The sequence below is a fragment of the Panthera pardus genome, unplaced genomic scaffold, assembly GCF_024362965.1.
Source record: "Panthera pardus isolate Hobbes unplaced genomic scaffold, ASM2436296v1 HiC_scaffold_22, whole genome shotgun sequence".
NCBI lineage: Eukaryota > Metazoa > Chordata > Mammalia > Carnivora > Felidae > Panthera > Panthera pardus.
In genome coordinates, this window is record NW_026526788.1 from 52,894,444 (window position 1) to 52,917,121 (window position 22,678).

The 22,678-nt window shown below is 42.0% G+C and overlaps 1 protein-coding gene across 6 annotated transcripts in view; it reads right to left on the reverse strand.

Moving 5' to 3' along the window:
- MYOF (myoferlin) overlaps positions 1-22,678 on the reverse strand; it is a 154,090-nt gene that overhangs the window by 65,618 nt on the left and 65,794 nt on the right. For 4 of the 6 annotated variants that reach the window (XR_008424886.1, XM_019445108.2, XM_053909733.1 and 1 more), the window contains exons 13-19: positions 22,242-22,345; positions 20,331-20,399; positions 20,190-20,233; positions 17,204-17,286; positions 15,054-15,092; positions 11,032-11,156; positions 9,750-9,866 (exon numbers count right to left, since the gene is read on the reverse strand). Coding sequence is in view for 5 of the 6 variants with exons in the window: in XM_019445108.2 (XP_019300653.2) it covers positions 9,750-9,866; positions 11,032-11,156; positions 15,054-15,092; positions 17,204-17,286; positions 20,190-20,233; positions 20,331-20,399; positions 22,242-22,345 (581 nt within the window). In the remaining variant the exon portion in view is untranslated. The remainder of the gene's footprint in view (positions 1-9,749; positions 9,867-11,031; positions 11,157-15,053; positions 15,093-17,203; positions 17,287-20,189; positions 20,234-20,330; positions 20,400-22,241; positions 22,346-22,678) is intronic. The other 2 variants (XM_019445110.2, XM_053909734.1) reach the window with 1 other exon arrangement.

Here is a 22,678-nt window from a genome sequence, read left to right on the forward strand (position 1 = left end):
GGTTCATGGGTTCAAGCCCCGTATCGGGCTCCCACATCAGGTTCTGTGCTGACAGCTTGGAGCCTGGAGCCTGCTTCAGATTCTGCATCTCCCTCTCTCTCTGCCCCTCCCCCGTTTCCACTCTGTCTCTCTCTCTCTCGAAAATAAATAAACATTAAAAAAAAATTACTGGTTTATTGAGTGTGTGTGTGTGTGAGGGAGTTGAACATAGGGCCAAAAATGACCACACCGAGGATCTTTCAGCCTGGCAGAAATGACCATGAGCCCTTCAGGCCTTCCTTAATCCGAGCACATAAAGTCTCCTGAATCCACAGATTGCTCAGATGGCATCTCTCCTTCTTTGTGGATCATATCCTCACTGATCTTTGGGTACTCTGCCTTCTTTAGTCAAACAGAGCCGTGCAATGGTTGAAATTGCTGTACCTCATTATGTTCTAGGCGTTCTGCCACTTAATACCATCCACATCTAGACTCTGTTCCGGATCTCCATCGGTATCCAATCTCTGTAGACACTTGTCAAGGTTTGGGGTGAGAATACCAGTGGTTACACTTGTCTACATGCTTCACTAGAGGGTTCATGGAGACCCATGAGTGATAATACTCAAATTGTTTGATGAATTTCTCACTATGACAAGTTTACTTTGAAAGCCCTTAGAGAAGGAACTCCCAGATCTGGAGTCCTTCAATTTGAGATTTGGAGGCCACATTGCTATCAAACTTTGGCATATGCTGAATCTTATTGTCGTTGGATTTGCTCTTTTGCATTCCCACCTTGCTACCAATTTGTGCAGCATAATCTATGTAGCAACGTAATGACACATTTCATCTTTAAGAAGCTAACAAAAATTGGGGCACCTGGGTGGGTTGAGCGTCCGACTTCAGCTCAGGTCATGATCTCATAGTCCGTGAGTTCGAGCCCCGTGTTGGGCTCTGTGCTGACAGCTCAGAGCCTGGAACCTGTTTCAGATTCTGTGTCTCCCTCTCTCCGCCCCTTCCCCGCTCATGCTCTGTCTCTCTCTGTCTCTCAAAAATGAATAAACATTAAAAAAAATTGTTTTTAAAAAGAAGCTAACAAAAATTACGTGATCCCAGTAGGATATTTGTCAACCGATTTCCTTTTCTTTTGTTATTCATCCATACCATGGCCTTTATTCTATTAAATGTATCACAATCATGGGCAGTTCTTCTGCCTTGTATGATGTAAGAATATGTTCTTTCATTCACAGAAGTACTTGGACAACAGTATCAAAAATTTCTTTTTTCAAATTGCGGTGAAACACACATAACATAAAATTCTCCACATGAGCCATGTTTAAGTGTGCAGTTCGGTGGCCTTAGGGACATCCACATTGGTGAGCTACCATCACCACCATCTATCCACAAAACTCTGCCCATCTTATAAAATTGAAACTCTGTACCCATTAAACCCCAACTCCCCATTCCCACCTCCTTTCTGTCTCTCTGAGTTTGGCTACTCTGGGTATCTCATGTAAGTCAAATCAAACATTTGTCCTTTTGAGACTGGCTTATTTCACTTAGTTCAATGCCTTCAGTGTCTAGCCATGTGGTAGCACATGTCAGAGTTTCCTTCCTTTTTAAGACTAAAGAATTCTCCATTGTACTGTTGAAAGATAAACTGGGGCATGTTGAAAAGTTTTAAGATTTTATTTGAGCAAACACAGATTGGATTGGGCAGTGACAAAGCAGAAGCGGTTAAGAGTGCTCCACCTACAAGAGCTGAGGAAAGACTTTCAGAGAGCAAATGTGGAAGGAAGGCAAGGACATTATTTGACTGGCGCTGGCTTAAGTGGTTGCATTATTTGGGAAAGTCTAGTTGGTTATTTGCGCTTCATTGTCCTTTGGTTTTGATTTCTTAACCTGGAAGCATTTACAGGCCTAAGTTCTGGTTTGCTTATGTAGGCTGCCCAGGCATTACGGCCACTTCTGTCTAATGGCATCCTTGTTTAATAAGTTTAGCAGTGTGTATATACCACATTGGTCTGTCCATTCATCTATCGAAGGATTGCTATCAATGGACGGCTTCTATCTTTTGGTTATTATGAATAATGCTGCTATACACATGGGTGTACAAATATCCACTTGAGTCCCTGCTTTCAATTGTTTTGGGTCTATACACAGCAGTGGATTTTGGAATCACATGGCAATTCTACTTTTAACTTCTTGAGGACTGTTTTAAGAACATCTGACAGGGACTGTAGTTTGTTGTCTTGAAGAACCACAGGACGTGCCACTATTACAAAGTCTCTGTTTTGGTTAAAAGGATTTTTGACATGGTACAAGGGAAACCCTCAATAGGATTTCATCAGAAATCCTTCTGAGTTTCAATCTTTCTTGAAAGTCTTTCCAAAACATTGGTTTGAAAACTTAGCTGCGTACTGAATCACCTGAAGGGCTTTGAAATATCCTTATAGCTGGGTGCCACATCCCAGAGACTGCCTAGCACTGTGAATTTAAAATTTTTCCTACTTACATTAGTCCACCGTCACTTTGGCAGAGAGGGGGTTGGAGACTTTTATCGCTTGTCAGGAGTCCCTTTATCCACACCTAAGCCTCCTGAACTATCCATGGTTCAGGAATGCTGTGGAAATTCTGGGTTTGGTTTAAATTGTGTGAAAATTAGAAAGCAGGAAGTTATTTGTATTAGTCAGAACTTCTATATACAGCATAACTTCTTTGTAAACCATCTGGGATGATCTAAGAGAAGGGAAGGAGCAAAAATATGAGACATAATTTGGGGCCTAAGTCAGGGCCCCCCCCAAATGACCAGCATTTAAGCTGGTGTCATCTGCTAATACAGAGGGTGCAGAGAAGAGAGAAAGTGCATGGGGAGGCTGTGGAAGGGGTGGGGATGCCACTTCCGGCTGGGCTGGCTCTGCCTTGCACACCTCTACGTGGCCACGATTCCATTAGATCTCCCTGGGTTTTCCTGAGCATAGCTCGCAGTCACCTGCACCCTGGTAGCACCCTCACCCTGAAGAGTTTGAGCTCTAAGACAGTAATTTGGGTTTTGGCCATCACCACACCTCCCAACAGAGCGGCACACTCTGTGAGCAAGCCGCTCAAGATGGAGCTGCAAACTGGGTCGCTTCACAGGTCCAAACTCCACAAGGGGCAGGGGATCTACATCTGCTCACCTGCCCCAGAGCCAGGCTCTGGACTGTGAAGTCTAGAATTCTGCCCTCCCCCCAGCCCTTTCTCACTTCCCCTGTGCCTCAGGGCTCAAAGAGGGGGAGAGAAGAAGAAACAAACAACAAAGTTTAGAAAAGTCAGGAGCCTCAGCTTTTGTTCCCTGTGTTGCCTTTGGGCAAAACTGCTCATAATGGGGAAAGTTAAAGAATGTAAATTATAATCTACTGAACACTGACGGATGTTTCTTTGACTTTGTAGGGCCTTGGGGCTCTCTTTCCAATCATCAAAGACCGGTGTGTGTGGTAGATGCAGGTAGTATCAGAGTTTTAGGAGTAAATCTGGAGAAGGTGTGATTTTTGTCAAGCAGAATACTGAAAAAGGGGTAACAAGTAACAGCTCTTAAAAGTGGCTGGGGGACCACCAGGCGTGGGACATTAAGGATCAGTGACAAGGAGACTGTGCCAAAGAAAACTGCCCGACTTGCCACCTTTGGTCTATTTACTAAAGGCGGCTGACAACTAGCGGAGCTGGTGGAAGAATCTGAACGTGTTATTTCAAGCAATATTTGTTGAGCACTTACGTGGGCCAGACGAATGGGAGAACTCAAGGAGGTTCTAATTGAGCAGAAGACAGAACGCGTGTTCATAAAATGGTCCCAAAACATGTTAGGTCACACACGAGAAGACTGGGAAGGAGTAGGGTGGAAGTGGTCTAGGAACAGATCCCAGATGGTGGAGACAAAACGATGGCGTCCTTTAGTGACTGGGCAGAGGTTTCAGAAGCCAGCAGGTGTCTGAATAGAACTGGGATGCCACGCTTCATCTTCTACCTGCCTGATTCCTTAGGGAGGTGGCCACAGGTGGAACCCAGCTGCATCTCTTCAAGGGTCTCTCGACTGGAGCCAGTTCAGCTCTAAGGAGGCGGGGCAGCTCTATGGCGACTGAGTAGGAAAAATTCACTCTCCCTCCTGTGTTCCTCCTTTACTCTCGCAGGACTACCACACTCCGAACACTTCTGATACCAGACGTGTAGTGGATTTTCCCACAGCACGCAATTCTGCAACACCAGTTGGGTGTCCTACAGGTGAACTCAATTCTGACACTATCTACCCAGAGACAGAACGTCTGAGTCCCACAAGACTGCCCCATCCCCACTTCAGATCCCTGTCGAAAGTCCAGGTTCTGATTGATCGGGTATAAATTGGAGGCTCCCATGACTTCCTCCTCAGAGTTGAGTAACTTGCTAGAGCAGCTCACAAAACTTGGGAAAGCAGTTTACTTACTGGTTACCAGTTTATTATAACAGGATATGATAAAGGCTACAGGTGGGCATCCAGATGGAACTGCTGCATAGGACAAGGTATGTGGCGGGGACACGGAGCCTCCACGTCCTCTCTGGGCACAACACTCTCCCCAAACATGCATGTATTCACATCCCAGAAGCTCTCTGAATCCTGTATCTTGGGGATTTTGTATGGAGGTTTCATCACATAAGTGTGATGGATCATTAACTCAATTTCTAGCCCCTCTCGGGAGAACAGGGGGTAAGGCAGAAAGTTCCAAGCTTCTAATCATGGCTTGGTCTTTCTCATGAGCAGCTTCAAACGAGGAGCCCATAAGAGTCACCTCACTAGAACAAAAGACTCACCTACCACCCAGGAAATCCCAAGAGATTTAGGAGCTCAGCATCAGGAACCAGAGTCAAAGAGCAAATACTAGCACTATGATTTCACAGCAACCAAGTCGCCCTCTTGAACATGACCAGAAATTTCATTATTTGCGTATGACCTGGAACATGGGATCTTTGGAAATGGGAAGAGGGTCAGGATCATCTTCGAGGCCGATGGTTCCCGGTGGTTACACAAATCTGCTCATCTCACTCTCTTACCAGGCTCCTGGTTGCCTGCACTGGGGCTGTGTCTTCAGAATCTCAGCTCCTCTCCTGCTTTTTAATGTTACTGGGATTTTAGTTTATAGATTTCGTTTTTGCTTTTATTAAATTTATGACAGAAGACATTTTGCTCTCTGGGTTTAATTATTTGGATCAAAGAAAAGTAACTTTGTTTTCTATTTCAGTTTATAAAAAGCTGTTCTTTTATACTGTTGACATATACTGTGGTGACTGTATACCGTTGGCTCTTTGTTTTTTGAGTTTCTTTTTGGTTTTATTTTTTACTAAATCTATGACACAGGCTTCTTTGCCTGTATGTATTTAATTATTTGGAGTAAAAAAGAAAAAAGAATTCAGTTTTGCATTCTAGCTACCATACTTTGTTGAGTCTCTTCCTATCCCTTCCCTCTCCCCCTGTCTACTACGAGTGCTTAAAATAAAAAGAAAGGCCACGAACTTAAATTCTGTTCTGGTGACAGCACAAAGTAAAGAGGCACTGTAATTGCTGAGAACCCATGGCCGCATTTCTGCCTAAACCCAAGTTGCAGCTGGACTCTTCAAGAGCCAATCTATAACAACTCAAGTCCAGAACCACCCATGCCATACCATATGTCTCCATAGAGGCCTTTGGGGTTTTTTTAGCTATTTTCTTGCACGATCCTGGCAGTAAATGGCATGTAAGCTGCTCCACTTTCCCACCCACCCTCTCTTCTTTTTCCTTTTTCTAAATTTGTTCTTAAGATGTGTTATGATTCCTCACCTTCAGAATTGATGGTGGTATGGGGTGGATAGAAAGACTCACACCAGGATCTTATTGACCGGGGGAATTTGTTTTGGCTCTGTGTCTCTTTAACAAGTAAACAACCAAAACAAAATGAGTATACATTACATGATCCCACCACATACACTTCTTATAGAGATTCGTCTTGATTTATGACCTCGTCTGCAGAAGCAAGTTTGGAAAAGTCAGGATAAGTCCAGCACTCAAGGTCTTCAAGGGTCCCCTGTTGTTACTATGTTATGGTAGATTTATCATTTGCAAGGATTATGTTCCTGAGATCATAGCAAATCCCAAAAGTCAATAATGTCACAATATTCTATCATTACCCCCATGAAATGTAACAAAGTAACTGAAAACTCTGGGGGACTGCTTCAGACCCTATGTAAGAGTTGTGCACCGGGGCACCTGGGTGGCTCAGTCGGTTAAGCAGCCGACTTCGGCTCAGGTCATGATCTCGTGGTCTGTGAGTTCGAGCCCCGCGTCGGGCTCTGTGCTGACAGCTCAGAGCCTGGAGCCTGTTTCAGATTCTGTGTCTCCCTCTCTCTGACCCTCCCCTGTTCATGCTCTGTCTCTCCCTGTCTCAAAAACAAATAAAACGTTAAAAAAGATTAAAAAAAAAAAAAGAGTTGTGCACCGGTGTCAGGAATAGAGAAGCACAGAGCCTCACTCTCATGGACATGCAGACTGGGTGATGGCTAGGTGCACTGACCAGCACTCACACACCTGCTTTTCTGCACACCTGACTCAATTTCTCACCTCAGCAAAATCACTCCTCGCTACACATCAGAAACTCCGGGATAACTCAAGAGTGGTCAACACCATTAACGCTAAATCCAAGAATGGCATTATGGCACCATTGGTGGCATGATATAAGTCGCAAATGGTATTATTTATGTGTCTGTATATCAGTGGGAATAGGTAGGATGACAAGGAGTAGAGTGATGGAGAGACACTTGATAATTTCTTGAAGACTTATCTCCCAAGAGTTCTTAACCTAATCTGGCCTTTATATCCACTTGTTTGATAGGCTGATTCAGGAAATAGAAGCAAGTGCCCTAGAATTTTTTATTGGATACATTAATGTATAGAAACTGGGAAAACTATGACTTAAAATTTCTAAGCAGTTTCTGATTCTAGGAGTTGAGATATGAATTGACATTCAAGGCAGACCATTGCTTTGCTTAGAAAACTTCTTTGGATGGACCTTTAACTATAATACAAAACACACACCTACCGGGGTTCTTTTCACCATTTAAATAACCTGACTTCAACTGTTCCATTTGGTCACATGCACTGTTAAGTGTATGTTTTAGCCAGAACTATGTTATAATCTGTGCTCGTAGAGGGGGGAGAAGTGATCCTTTCCCTGTGAGAACTTGGACTGATGCCCTGTGGCTTGCCGGTGGTAGGTGTAAGGTTCCTTCCTGAGGCTGAGGGGTGGAGACAGAGGTAACCTGTGAAAGAATGTGTGGCCCAGTCTTCTCTTACAGGGGAAGACACAGGCGCTGGATTGAAATCTGTGTGGCTCATGAATAACTGGACTCCTAATGTTCCAAACACGCCAGGACCGAAAAATCCAGAATATACTGCTTTGGACTCTAACCTCCTAATGTTGGCTTCTTGGGAGTCCATGAACAAGGCTACAATGGTCTGGGGGAGAAGGGAGAGTTTCCTCTAAAGGGAGTAGATATTTTCCTTGTCACTCATCCTGAAAGGGGCAAATCTCACAACAGGCAGACATGAAACTCCTAGAAAGGAGAAGGCCTTGTTTGGCTGGGAATTCATAGCACTTGACACGGACGTTGAGGTGGCCATGTGTACAGGGTGGTGTTGGGAATAGGGGCAGGTGGGGACCCGAGCCCTGCCACAGTAAGCAGGCTAGAGAGAGGCAGGGAGGCCAACTGCAACAGACCCAGAAAGCTGGTCTGAGCCCAGAGCTTTGAGATTAGCCATTTCAAGTTACTCATTTCACGGTTTCCCTACTCTTACTGGAGGTAAAAGTTTTTCTAAAATTGCCGTTTGGTTTCCGACGTAATGTGGAGACATAAGAGAAGGGTCTATCCCCTGCCTGGGACGGAGGGGAAGGTGAAGGAGACAGCTTCAAGAAGCTTGTTGGGTCAGGGGTGGAATCCAGCAAAGAGTGGCCCTGGGCACGGAGCCATAAGTAAGCTGGATGCTCTGGCAAACAGTTCAGATTTCTGGAACACATAAGCATCAACCCGGGATTCTCAGAAATAGGTGGGGGAAGATGTGGTGTACACATACAAAATGGAATATTATTCAGTCATGAGAAAGAAGGAAATCCTGTCATTTGTGACAACATGGACGGACCTGGAGGGCATCAAGCTAAGTGAGATAAGCCAGACCGAGAAAGACACTGTATGATATCACTTATACGTGGAATCTAAAAATGTCAAACTCTGGGGCGCCTGGGTGGCTCAGTCGGTTAAGCGTCTGACTTCAGCTCAGGTCACGATCTCACGGTCCGTGAGTTCGAGCCCCGCATCGGGCTCTGGGCTGATGGCTCAGAGCCTGGAGCCTGTTTCAGATTCTGTGCCTCCCTCTCTCTCTGCCCTCCCCCATTCATGCTCTGTCTCTCTCTGTCTCAAAAAATAAATAAACGTTAAAAAAAATTTTTTTAAAAGTCAAACTCATAAAGACAGAGAGTAGAAGGGCAGTTACCAGGGGTTGGGGAATTGGGAAGATGTTGGTCAAAGTGTACAAACTTGTAGTTAGAAGACAAATTCTGGAGATGTAATGCAGTGCGTAGTGATTATAGTCAACGATGTCATATTACATGCCTCAAAGTTGCTGACAGACTAGATCTGGAGTGTTCTCACCACAAAAAAGAAATGATAATTATGTGACATGATGGCAGTGTTAGCTAACACTACAGTGGTAATCATATTGCAATATGTAAGTATACCAAATCAACACACCATGTACCTTAAACTTACACAGTGCTATGTGTTAATTTTTTAGAAGTCAAAAAATAAAAATATTAATAAACTAGCATATTTATTTTTAAAACTCATAATAACGGTATAGGATGTGTTGGAAATGATTCAGTGGGCAACAGAGACAGGGCTAACTAAATATTGGGTTATCCATCACATATGTTAATAAATCTGTATTGCAGATGTCAATTAATTGACAAGGAAAAAAAATGAGCATTTTACAGCTTAATGATAGTAATATTCTTCTTCTGGGATTTATTACCTTGAGTTAGTAACACTGGCATTTGAATTTACTAGGAAAAAACTACATCTGTAGCTCTCTACCATATGGATCATGGGCGCTTAAATTGTGTCCATAGAGGAGAAAGAGCTGATTGGAAAGAAAGAAAGAAAGAAAGAAAGAAAGAAAGAAAGAAAGAAAGAAAGAAAAGAAAGGAAGAAAGAAAGAAAGAAAGAAAGAAAGAAAGAAAGAAAGAAAGAAAGAAAGAAAGAAACGGTTGCGGAGGTGAATTTGGAAGACTTCTGTCTTCAAGGAGGAATTAATATAAACGTGCCCTCAGATGCTGGGAAGCTTGAGATATGCCTACTTCTGAAAGTGGAAATGATTAATGGTGGCACCAATGCCATTTGGGATGGCTCTTGCGGCCACTTCCCCAGGACCACACAACCCCAGTTAGCAAACAGGCCATTTGGTTCAGAGGTATCACTGCTCCTGCCAATTTTCGGTAGGGTATTAACATCACAAAAGATGAAGCAAGCCTCACTCACCATACAGCTGTTCTAGATAGATCAAGAGGGTGTTAAATAGATCCAGAGGTACTTGCTATGACTCAGCTCTCCAACTCTGCCACAGCTGATCCTGCAGTCCCTCGATGTCCCCACTTGCTCAGGCAGGCCAGCACGAGCCACCCACCGCCAATCCCCTAACACCCCCTTTTCCATACCAAGCATCATCCACACTCCAAAGTTACCTCCACAACCAGCAGGTCATCATTTGAAATGGGCTCAAGTTTTTTGTCTGGTGGTGTCTTTTCAAGAAAAGTGCTTAATTCAACCAAGATTCTGCCTCTGTAGGCAACTCCTTCCCCCTGAAAGGCAACAACATGAAATTATTCCTGCAGGCCTGAACAACAGCAAAAAGAACTGTCTCTCTAGTCAGGCTAATGCCAGCTACAGTTTAGTGTTTCCTTCCCGTGGCCCTAACCTCCAAATTCAATCGGTCAACAAATCTCTCAGTTGGGTTCAGGTCTTTGGTAGCTGAAAGAAAAGTCAGTGACTTCAGGAAGGGATCCAAAGAGAGCTGGGGAGCCAGGGCTGAAAGGGATCTTAGCTATGACTAGGTCAGAGGCTTTCAAGCCATGCTCTGGACCCTGAAGAGGTTCCCAGAGGCTAGGGGTGGGAGTGGAAGGTACTCAAAGTCTCCCTTACCCTACTTCAGTAGAGCAGCTCTACGTAATCTGTGTCAACTTGGCTCCTTCCCTACTCTTCTCAGGAAGGGAAGGCTGCCAGGTTGGCAACCAGGGCAAGTCTCAGAGCAGCCAGGAAATAAAAGAGGAAGATGTTTTGGGTGTAGCTAAGCATAAGGATGAAGAGCGGATACTCCTCTCTCCATATCTGGCAGTGCTGGCAACAGAATTTTCTGGAGAGGAAGGGAAGGCTTCCACTTCCACAGCCAGTCCATTACCCCTGCTCCCTCAGGGCTTTATCTCTACCTCAGTCCCTTTCTTGGGCCTTCAGAACTGACTCAAAGACATTACTTTGGCTTCTAATATGCTGGAAAGAGCATTTCCCGTCTCTGGGCCTCCATATCCTCATCTATAAAATGAAGATGTTGGATTGGATCAGGGATAGCAGTTCCTTCAGGCATGTCACCTCCAATCATTTGGTAAATTCCTAGAACACAGTATCGAACAGAATTCTGAGGCAGCACATTTGCTTGTTAGGAAAGCGCCAGCATTGATCACTGACATCTGCCCTAAGTGCCAGACAGGGGGAATGGCCATGCTGTGCATTTGTAATTGCCAAATTAGATGGTCTCCAGGATCCTTTCCTAGCCTTGTATTCAAAGACTTGAGGAGTGTGGGACTTCTGTCCTTCAACACTTAATCAGTCACATGTCGGGTCTATCTGTGTGTGTGTGTGTGTGTGTGTGTGTAGAGATTCCCTAGATATGAGACTTAATTATAACCGTTATAAGAAGGAATCACATTAATCAGTGTTCCATTAATAACAAATCTTAATTGAGACACTAACCTTGCCAGTATTTAGCTCATCATAGGGGTCTGGGAATCCTGTGTACTCTCTGGGGCTTCCGTAAAGGTTCAGGTAACAAGGTCCAAATGTTGGCACAAAGCCCACCTCTGTTTCTCCTGTATTTGCTGAGAGATAACATCATTATTAGATTTTAGGCTTTTACTGATTAATCTATTGAAATAAATATTAGTTATTAGTTAGCCGAGTGAGACTATTTTCCTCTAATTTGTGAGTTAGTTGTATTAATGCAAATTACAAGCACTTGTGAGACTTGCAATATTTCCCTTTTCTTATTGCTATAAAACATCAAACAAAAAAATTCAGGGGATAGTTCGGGTAAACTTATGTTGTTATTATAGAAAGATAATGCTATGCAAATGAAAGAATAATAAGGCTTTCGAGTTGATCTTCACATTTTTTGCAAGTTTATAATTGGCCTTGTATTAAATGTGTCATTGGTAATTGGGATAGTTTGGGGTAATTGGTAATTTGGGGAAGTCATTTAAATGATATATACCAGATGAACTGCATTTGTTCCCCCCAAATTCCACTTAGACTAAAATAGTTAGTACAAATATGGCAGATGCTATTAAAAATACGAGACATTAAAAATTTTTATATATAACAGTGAACTGCCTGCCTTTGGTTAGGACCATATTATATTTATAAGCAACATAAAGTCCCCATTCAAACATTCTATCTCTGATGAGCGTCCAATATGCTCCATATTTCTGCTACCTTGTCTTAGCAAGACTGCTCCCCAGTGCAGTGAGGGGAACTGAGGGCAATGTAAGAAATAATGGAGTCACAGGGAGACTGTGGGTGAAGATGGGGAAATGTCTCCAACCATCTGAATGGCTCCCATATGAAGAAGGATGGACTTGTTTCCAAAAACACAGTAAGGGCCACTGATGGGTGCTACGAGGAGGTATTCTTTATTTCACTCGATATAAGGAAGATCTTTGTAGGAATTAGAGATGTCAGACAATGGGACAGATCACACTGGTGACAGAGGAAATGTTGAGGCTAGGGTTTTCAGGATTATCATCAAGACAAGTCCTCTATGAATGAGAAGTTAACCTATAGCCCTTTCCAACTCTATGATTATATGTAAGGGAGAAAGATAAATGTGGATTAGCAGGTGAGCAGAATGCCCATTAGTGAACAGTTGACCAGACTGTATACAAATGTGCTCTTGCGATTTTTAAAAATTATTATTTGAGGTTCTTACACCATGTATAAATGCGCTTGGGCACTTTTGAGAAGAGGTAGGAACCATGCACACTGGCAGAGATTAATTAAAGTGCAATCTCGGTGAAGAATGCACGAGAAAAGAAACATTTAAATTAAGATGTAGGAAAGTAACAACTGACAGCCTAAGGGTGAGACTTGGTAATGCCCTGGGGTGCCATACTTGACACCTGTTTGGAAACTTCTTGTGAAACCCAAATGGGGACCAAGAATTTTTCCAACAGATTTCTCTGGATTGTGCTATCCTGTTACCAAATGATCAGGGTAAAATGAATATTATATCTGGACATATGGATTGGTTTGGCTTTATCTAATCTGCCATATGGAACATGGACACAGTTGACTACTTGATTATTAATAAGCAGGGTTTTGATTGCTTTCCTCGTGCTAGAATATCCATTGTGAGGAACTACAGCAGAGGACTAAAGCAGAGATCCAAAGTGAGAAAAGGAAGTCACTTTCAGGAGTTGAATCACAGAATGTTCAAGAATGGCCATTAAAACTCTTGCACCATAGTCATGCCACGTTATGGACGGCCAAATTGAAGCCCAAAGAAGTGACATGACTAGTCAAAGGTCCCTGAAGATGACAGATTGAGACCCAGATCTCGAGTTTCATAGTTCTAGTACACCACCCATCCCTCTGGCCTAGCCCTACCTCACCCCCAGCCAGTTCCCATGGGTGACTTATGTTGTCTGTCATGAGTATTTGTTTTTCATTAAAGATTTCCAGGGATGGAGACAATCATTGTCAATAATGATCTATTGCAAGTTACCGTGATATCAACAGCTTAATTCTTTTTGTCCAAGCAAATCTCTTTTCAGGTATTTTAAACCCTTTGACTTGCTGGCTATGCATTAACATGGAGAACCTTCCTTCTCTGGGTTTATGCTTCAGCATGGTCTCCAGGGAAAGCCTATTCTCTCACAAGGTAAGTCTCTTCCTGTCTCCAAACTTTCCTCACCAAACTTTTTCTGCACAACTGTCACATCAAACTTCCAAAGACCTTCCTCAAAAGCCTATACTACATAAACAAAAATTCTTTAGCCTGGCCATCAACCTTTTCCTCTGACCTGCTTTTCTTTCTTTCTTTCTTTCTTTCTTCCTTTCTTTCTTTCTTTCTTTCTTTCTTTTCTTTCTTTCTTTCTTTCTTTCTTTCTTTCTTTTGTTCTTTCTTTCATTCTTTCTTTTTAAAAAATTTTTTAAATGTTTATTTATTTTTGAGAGAGAGAGAGAGAGTGCAAGCTGGGGAGGGGCAGAGAGAAGGGGAGACACAGAATCTGAAGCAGGCTCCAGGCTCTAAGCTGTCAGCACAGAGCCCGATGCGGGGCTCAAACTCAGGAACCGTGAAATCATGACCCAAGCCAAAGTCGGAGGCTTAACCGACTGAGCCACCCAGGCAGCCCTCTGACCTGCTTTTTAAACATTATTTTTCAGACTTCATTCACCTCTGTGAGGCTCCTTTGTATTCTGGATTTCTATAACATATCACTTTATATTTTAATTTTTGAACCTTAAATAGCCGCCTATTTCTGTGACTACATTATAAATTCATTTGGTGAGTGGGGAAGGATTCAAATATATTTTATTTTGATTCCTTAAACACTGAGAACTGGTTCTACCATGGGGAACTACCACATAAATATTCTTGGATTGATTGGAAAAATGAATGAAGGAATGAAGAGTTACCAAATCTGCCAAGTTTGTTATAAACTTAAAGGACTACTTCAGGGGCGCCTGGGTAGCTCAGTCGGTTGAACGTCTGACTTCGGCTCAGGTCATGATCTCACGGTCTGTGAGTCTGAGCCCCGCGTCGGGCTCTGTGCTGACAGTTCGGAGCCTGGAGCCTGCTTTGGATTCTGTGTCTCCCTCTCTCTCTGTCCCTCCCCTGCTCATGCTCTCTCTCTCTCTCTCTCTCTGTCAAAAATAAATAAACATCAAAAAAAATTAAACTTAAAGGACTACTTCATATTCATATTAAGTCCGAGTATAAGATATTAAGATTGATTCTTAAAAACAAATATGAATGGGGCATTGTGCCAGTAACACAAAGGCAGACAATAATAATGCTTTGTATTCGCACAGAACTTCTGTTTGCAAAGGTTTCTCAGTGCAGTATCTCTTTTCCCTTCTCACCATAAGCCTGGGTAATTAGCATGGAGGGATTATCGTGTTGACTTGAAAAATGACAAATTTCTTGAAACCTCAAGTCCTCATCTATTTGGGGAACAATAACATTAGGGGAGTTGTGATGGTCAAATGTGAGACCATTGAGCAAACTTGCAAAGAATGGCCAGTGCTGTGCAGACGAAAGAACATGTTACGATCCCCCCGTTTGAAAGATGAAGCCCTTCAATGTACAATTGTTCAGTGTCTTCCAACCTAGAGATCCACGTTCAAAGTGAGGGACAGTTTACTCCATACATTTTGAACAACTGATCTCATGCCCCATATCTCTACCTACTGAACAAAAACAACAATAACAGACAAAGTTATCTCTCACAGTTATTTACAATGGCACCCAATAGGATGGTATGCATCTGGGTGAAAACGTGAGGTGGTAGCAAAGCCTGATTAGCACATCTGTTTTAATTTTAGCCATGCAGGACAACCATATAGCACAAATACAAAAATTAAAATTATAGCAAAACTACTTTGGAGACAGCAAAATGTTAAAAAAAAAGGTTCTAAAGATAGTCAATTGATACATTCTTAGTAAGACAATAGTAAATAGGAAAATCTAGAAGATAGCAAAATTACAAAGCATAAACCTGTATACGATGCGGCCCCAGATCCCGAAGATGATAAATCTATATAGTAAAAATACGACTGGTTAAACCACAAGAGAAACACGGGCATTATAAAAGAGACATTGAAAAAGTTAATCAAATCCAATGCTAGGTAAGTGGTTTAGCAACACCAGAAAAACACCAAATTCAGACCCAAGTGACATGACCCTTTTGTAATTTATACCAATCTCACCGGTTATATGCAAAATGGCTCAAACATTTGTGATAATTGGCAGAAGCACCACACATTAAATAACTCAAATCCCTCTGGTCCGAAGGCAGCGAAGCATCTGAGAAGAGCTAGCTTCTCACCACCAAAGGAGGGCCTGGTGAAGTTACCATCATTTCATATTTTTAATAAAACGTGTACTTGTCTTATATCTGACTTAACTGGGACCAAGGCCAGAAAACCCAAGTTAATTTAGTCTGAGCCTGTGCAGGTCAGAGCTTGCAGTTCATGGTACATTATTTGTTTCTTTTGTGTGTGTGTTGGGGATGGGAGGCGGGGGATGCTTGCTGCCTCTTGTTATTTTGAGACCCATAACAGACAGTCTGCAGGGGTTTTCAAGGAGAGAAGGCCTCAGAGACAAGGCTGAAAACTGCATGTAACAATTTCTGGTTTTAATTCTTCTGGATGTTTCTGCTATATCACTAAGAAAAATGCTTATGCCAGTAAATTTTGAATAATTACCTCCAGGTAATTATTGAATGACTTCTTGCCAATGATAAATGGGCGTAACTCATTTTGACCCTCCCCACCCACATAGTTTTGATATGATTTTTTAACTATTCTGTGGGTTACCATTATGATTTAATCTACTCTTTATTTCTGGATTCCTCACTTGATAAGACAAGGCTACCACCGTGCCTACCCTTCCTCCACTCGCCTTCCTCCTTCTGCTTCTAGTCTCTATCTTCCATACTTTTACATTGCAATGGGCAATAACATTTACATTCTGTTCAGAGCTTTGGCTATAGGCGTCAAAGAAAAAAATCAAAAAACAATTAGTGCTAACAGTATAGCAGCCATATAAATACTGTTCTCTGCAGACGAAAGAGTCATGATTACATTTCCTTTGTTACACTTCCAGTTGTATGGTCCCCTCTGCCACTCAGCAGAGGGCATGCAGACGGGAGCTTTCGTAGTTTCTAGCCATTTGCTTAAAATAACGGCCACATACGACTTTATATCTGAACTATATCTTCTTTGCTCAGTATTTTGTTTTTCTTGGAATTTCAAATTGCCTTTTTTTTTCTTCTAGACAGAGGAAATCTCTGTTTTCTTCACAATATCTCTAATTTCTTCCAGGTTCTTATCCATGCTATACATTGCTTGGATTAATATATGTTTTAAAACCTATAAAGTTTCCTCTTAAACAAAATGAGGATGAGAGGAACCTTGAGTTTCTCAAGACCATATTCTGTCTTGAATTCTCTCACATAATTTACTCAATATGTTGAATACATTAGTAATTACAAGCATTTTTGTTATTTTTGCTTTGGTAACAAAAATCAGCTGCTGATATTATTGATATGTCAGCATTAAATTTTTCTCTCTTACCATCTTTGCTTTTCTCCTTCATTTCCTGTTACAATTTCTGGTGTATGCACAGAATCCCAATGCCAGGTATAGGCAAGTAATTCTCAGTATGGAGAACAACAGAAAGAAAAGTGTATTTGTTATCAATGCTTTTAGCACGAAAACAAAATACACATTATCTTAAGGAGTGGAGATTTTATGGCTCATTGCTACCTGACATCCTTGTTCCTGCTAAGGAAGTCAGTGGAGAAGGGAGTATTATTTTATATTTGGATGGACTGGAGTCAATACCATTCTAACAGATAGGTTGCCAACACTCTGTATTGACAGTCAAAAATTTATAAAATAGCTACTGGGAAGAGTTTTTGGATGGGAGCAAGAAAACCAAATTCTTCAAACTGTTAGTTGCCTTAATTATTAGTTACTAATTAATTGTTCTGCTGGTCATCACCAAAACATCACTGAAATTGTTCACTTGGCTCATCACTTTTGGCTTTTGAGAAACCAACTCCATTGCCAGGTGGCCATTCCAGTTCATTCTGCTTCAGAAGTTCTGCACCCTGTCTAGTTCCAGGTCTGCTGATGGACTTACCTTCCACTTCCCCACCAGAGGCAGCAATTTTGGAGAGGTATAGGTATGTTGTTCCAACGACATCATTTTTAGTCAGACGGTCCCTGTGTGAAAGAACAGGTTAAGGCTTCTACCTATGAAGATATAGCTTCACTTCAACAATAATAAGGTTGAGTTGGAAAAGACGCTAGACCTCAGAAATCATCCTGTCCAGCGGGCCTCAAGCTTTACTGTACTTTAAGAATTACTTGGAAACCCCAGCTCTCATCTCTTATCCAAGCTTTTGATTCAATAAAAGCAGGGGTGGAGAACAAGTAACCGCATTTACACAAGTATATATCTCAACTGATTCTGATATGGATTGTCCTCCAACTACTTATTGAGAAACATTAACTGGGCAATTCATTTCAGCTATGGAAACTGAGGTTTTTACAGACAGGTCAAGGGATTTGCCTATGGCCACTCAATACCTTTGTCATAAAATGAATGAAACAATTATAGGTACGTTATCTAATGGGTGTAATGTAATCACATTACATAGGATAAGTGTGTGTGTCTGATTTTATCATGTTCATACAGATTACTCTGATGGTTTAACAACTACAATGAATGGGTCTTTCACAGGGAGAACAATTCCCTTCCAATTCAGTTCAAATATTTATTGAGCACCTACTGTGTAACAGCTGAGGGCAGCTGAGGGCAGTCGCTTGCCTAGAACCTAAATCTTATTTGTATGGTAGGGACAAATAGTCCCACTACAAGTAAATACATTATTATTAATCTTTCCATGGATATCACAGAAAGTATGAAAGTCTAACCCATGAAGTGGCCTCTGGATGGGCCAACAGTAGGTGCAAAAAATGAGGTTTCTATGAATAACATCTCTGTGCTTAATTCAACCTATTCTTCCTTTTTTTTTATTTTAATGTTTATTTATTTATTTTTAGACAGAGAGAGAGGGAGGGAGAGAGACAGAGAGAGATTGGGAGGGGCAGAGAGAGGGAGAGAAAGAGAATCCCAAGCAGGGTCTGTACAGAGCCTGATGCAGGGCTCGAACTCACAAACCATGAGACCATGACCTGAGTGGAAACTAAGAGTCAAATGTTTAACCAACTGAGCCACCCAGGTGCCCCATTTCAGGCTCTCCTTTATTCAATCTAATAGTATACCCACTCTGAAATCTAAGACCCCATGGGAGAGAGGAAAGGTTCAGTATTTGGGGGAAAGACAATACTACAATGTAATATTATTATACTGCATTATAGTAATGGTCTATGTTACATACAATCTTATACATTGTATAGTATAATAGTATTAGACTATAAAGAATGACTAACGAAACACAGTTTTCCTGAGAAGAAGTATTACTTAAGGATATTAAGTCACAAGCATGGTTCTTGAATCTTTTCTGTTCATCCAAAAGGATCTAGACTACATTTAAAGAACTCTTAGCTTCCCCCCAGTTGTGCAACTACCCTACAAAATATGTAACCTAAGATTTGGATCCAAGGATTCCTTAGTTAAACAGGGCCTGTCTCTGCATCCTAGTCTACACTATTGCTTTGGAGGGGGCAGATTAGTTCAGAAAGTAACCACATTTGCAGTGACCACAGACGACTCTGGGATGGCTCAATCCACAACCACTCACTGCAAAGCCAGTAAGCCAGAGTCGTCACCTGAACTCTATAGGTCCTCATTCACATTCCTGAGAGTTCCTGAGGCCCATAGAACACATTCAGAATGTTGCCTGAGGGTCTCAAGTGCTAAAATCAAGTTTACACTCACTGGAAGGGGTTTTTTGTCTTCACGACCCTTCCATGACCCTCAATAAACTGTGATGTGGTCACTGAACAAAATGAAATTTACTACCTCCTCCCAAATTGCCCTTTTGCCATAGCACTGGGAGGGTGCCAATGCAAAAGGCAAATACATTCTGTCAAAGGAAAAACTATGGGGACAGGCAGACAGGGCAGGGGCCCAACTCAGTCTCTAACTTTCTGAGTGACTGTGAGCAAGTTACCTGACCTCTCTGAGCCTTAGTATCTTCATCTGTAAAATGAACTGATAATAGTCTCCAACTGAAAAGGTTACTCTAAAGACTAAATGGGGGGTGCCTGGGTGGCTCAGTCGGTTAAGCGGCCGACTTCGGCTCAGGTCACGATCTCGCGGTCCGTGAGTTCGAGCCCCGCGTCGGGCTCTGTGCTGACTGCTCAGAGCCTGGAGCCTATTTCACATTCTGTGTCTCCCTCTCTCTCTGACCCTCCCCCGTTCATGCTCTGTCTCTCTCTGTCTCAAAAATAAATAAACGTTAAAAAAGAAAAAATTAAAGACTAAATGGGATATTACAGTTAAGTCACATGGTACAGCACTTAGAGTGCTCAAAAAATGGTAGTTAACACCAGTATAAACGCTGATGATGAGGATGATGATGGTATTTGCCATTTTCAATCTCAAGGAGTTAAGGACTGCCAACTGAATGCCTCATCCAGCTAGAACATGCACAAGAATGGCCTTATTATGGTCAATCCCCGCTAGGAGGGTGATCTAGTTAAAATTCCATCAGAACCTCTCAATGAATTTTCTTTGCATTCAAACAGACATGTAGCTTTCTCCATTTTCCTTTCTAACAATAACAGAGAATAGCTGTTGAAATGTTTTGGTGATTCTTCTCAAGCAATGGTTCATTCCATTTCTGAAGTCTATTTTGGACAGCCTAAACAGTATTTAAATCCTTGATTTCTTATCTTGGGGCGTTTTCAGATTATTTTCCCCTTCTTTGTTTACGAGCCAATGGAACGAAGATACACAAAGCTTTTCTGTAGCAATACCATTAATAATTTTTTTTTAAAAAGAAAACACCCAATTCCAGGAGCAGTTTATCACCTCCCTCTAGAAGAAAAAGAAACAGGCTGAAAAGAAGAGTTAGACCATCAGAGTAATGTTCTGCAATATCCAAGTGTTCAATTCTTTAATTCTGAATTAGACACAAATTTGTTTTTTAACTCACCAGTCATATATTGTTAGCTTTATTTTTTCACACATCGAAGGAAACTGTTAAAAAGAAACAGAACAAAGTAGTTGTTTCTCAACTTATTCAGTAACTATTAAAGCAAATAGTCTTATTTTTCTGCAAGAAAAAACATCAAACCTTGATCTGAAGATTAATGACTTGGTTCCACTCAGGGTTTGCATTTTTCTCAATTATATTTGTGCAAACCTGTAAAATCATCAAAACAAAACAGTAGATATTCAAGATTCTAATTTCTATAAGTTCACATGTATGCATACTACATTTTGACTCTAGCAGTCTATTTAGCCAGTTACATACTTAGTAGCCTGGTTAAAGTTTATTTCTCTTCTAACTATTAGGTAAAATATAACATGGGTTTAATATTAATCTTTGCTTCATCTATGCACTAAAAGTTGCTTTTCAATCGTCAGATTTCTAACATTGGATTAGGGTCATGTTGCAAGAGTTAATGTTTATTGAGCACTTACTGCATACTATCTAGTGAGCACCTCTTCATTAACATATGCACACAGATCTTTTGATCCTGCCCACAAGCCCCTCTCCCTGCTCTCCAAACCAGCTCCTGTTAGAACCAGTCACCACATCTCTCTTCCCCGGACATGCCTCACTCCTGGTACCACAGCTTTGTCCAGATGCTGATCTCCCCGGGGTGCCTGCCGTTGGCTCCTGTCTGATGCACACACCCTCTCCTGCCTCCTTACTTTCATGGCACCCCCTGTGTAGCAGTCTCAGTGAGCTCTCCAGGCATGCTTAAAGTCCAGACCCTACTCTGGTTCATAAAACCCTGCCTACCTTTCCCCACCCCAAATCTGACTTCAGCTCTTAGCTTCCCCCAGCTCACTGCACCCCAGCCACATGGGGTGTCTTTCACTGCAAATGTGTCTCCTCCTTGGGAGCCTTTACACCTGCTCTTCTCTCTTCCTGGAAGCCCCTGCCCTCCAGATCTCACATCATCCAGGCCTCTGCTCAAATGTCACCTCCTCAAAGGTGTCCCACCTGCTAACCTAGCAAAACCCACCTCCTCTCCCCAACCCCCAGCACCAATCACTCCTTGTCCTCCGCCCTCTTTTCTGCGTCATACATGGTATTATCTGAAATGATTCAGATACTTATTTGCTTGTTTATTGCTGTTCCTTCTGCTACAAGGGAAGTTCCATGAGAGCTGAATTCTCTATCCCTAGCACACGGGACAGTTTCCATATTTAATAGGCTCACAATAATTACTTACCTAATTAATTAACACTTTCAACAATCCTATGGGATTATTATTATCTTGATTTATAGCTCAGGAAATTGAGACTGAGAGCTAAAGGAATTTGCCTTAATTGCCTCTGGAGTGGGCTCAAGTCTAAACGTAAATCTTGCGCCAGAACAGAGGGCTTTTCCACCGCCTCCCCCCCACCACGCACTGCCTCTCCTAGAAAGCAACACCTGGTCCATATGCGTGTGGTTGACCAAATCTTGCTTTCATAAGTAAATGGTTCGACTGTACAGAAGACACTAGGTCTTCATGCCTATAACTAGGCATGGCGGTCTCGGATGTGCCTATACCAAGAGTCTCCCGGCTCATCCCAGTGGGCTGGGATGGAGCTCTCCTGCCTGCTCTCCAGTTCTGGCGGCTGGCTGGGGCCTGGGAAGTGAGAAGCATGTGGGGAGCGGGCAGCTGGGCGTCGGGGGACTATCCCCAACATTTACTGAGGATTGTTGTTGCCAGAGAGGAAGCTTGCCTTAGACAAAGACAAGGTTTGGGTCTGAGAAGTAATCCAAATAATTCAGTGATAGTTTTCACATTCTATTCTTTCAAAAGACTGAATTTTCTAATTTGAGTCCTGCAAACTTTCCACTCCAAAATAAACCTGTGGAGAAGTCTGGCATGTTCCGATTCAAATAATCTGTGTTCCTGCAGACTTCCCAGATCATCAGGAGTCAGCTACTTTCACAAAGAATAAACAGGAATTCACTCCAAGGAAAGCACAGTGGTTTAAATATTTTTTCCTAGAGGCGTCTGCATTTAGATCACATACAAACCTTTTTCCCAGCAAAGGAAACTTCTACAAAAGGATCCACTAGGTTTTTTTTATCTGCATTGCCTCCGAATATTTCCTTTACCGTCTGTGAGAAGGCATCATCCACTAGAAAGCAACATGTCGCACAGCAGAGATTAAATTTGATTTTCTTAAAGGAACAGAAATCACTCAGCAAAATTAAAAATTTTCTCCTAAACATGAAGACAAGTTGCAACAAGAATTGTTCTCAAAAGTGGCAAGCAGGAGTAGCACTGTATTGCAGAAATTTTGTCTCAGCTAAGAGAAAAAAATGTGTTCTCCCCACAAAGTTAAAAAAAAAAAACACAAGAGCACCTTGAAAAATAAACCAATAAATTATTATATTGAAAATCAGTCATCCATGAAGACAAAGTAGAATAAAGACAGTCCATCCATATAAGGTCAGAGGCAGTTCAAAAA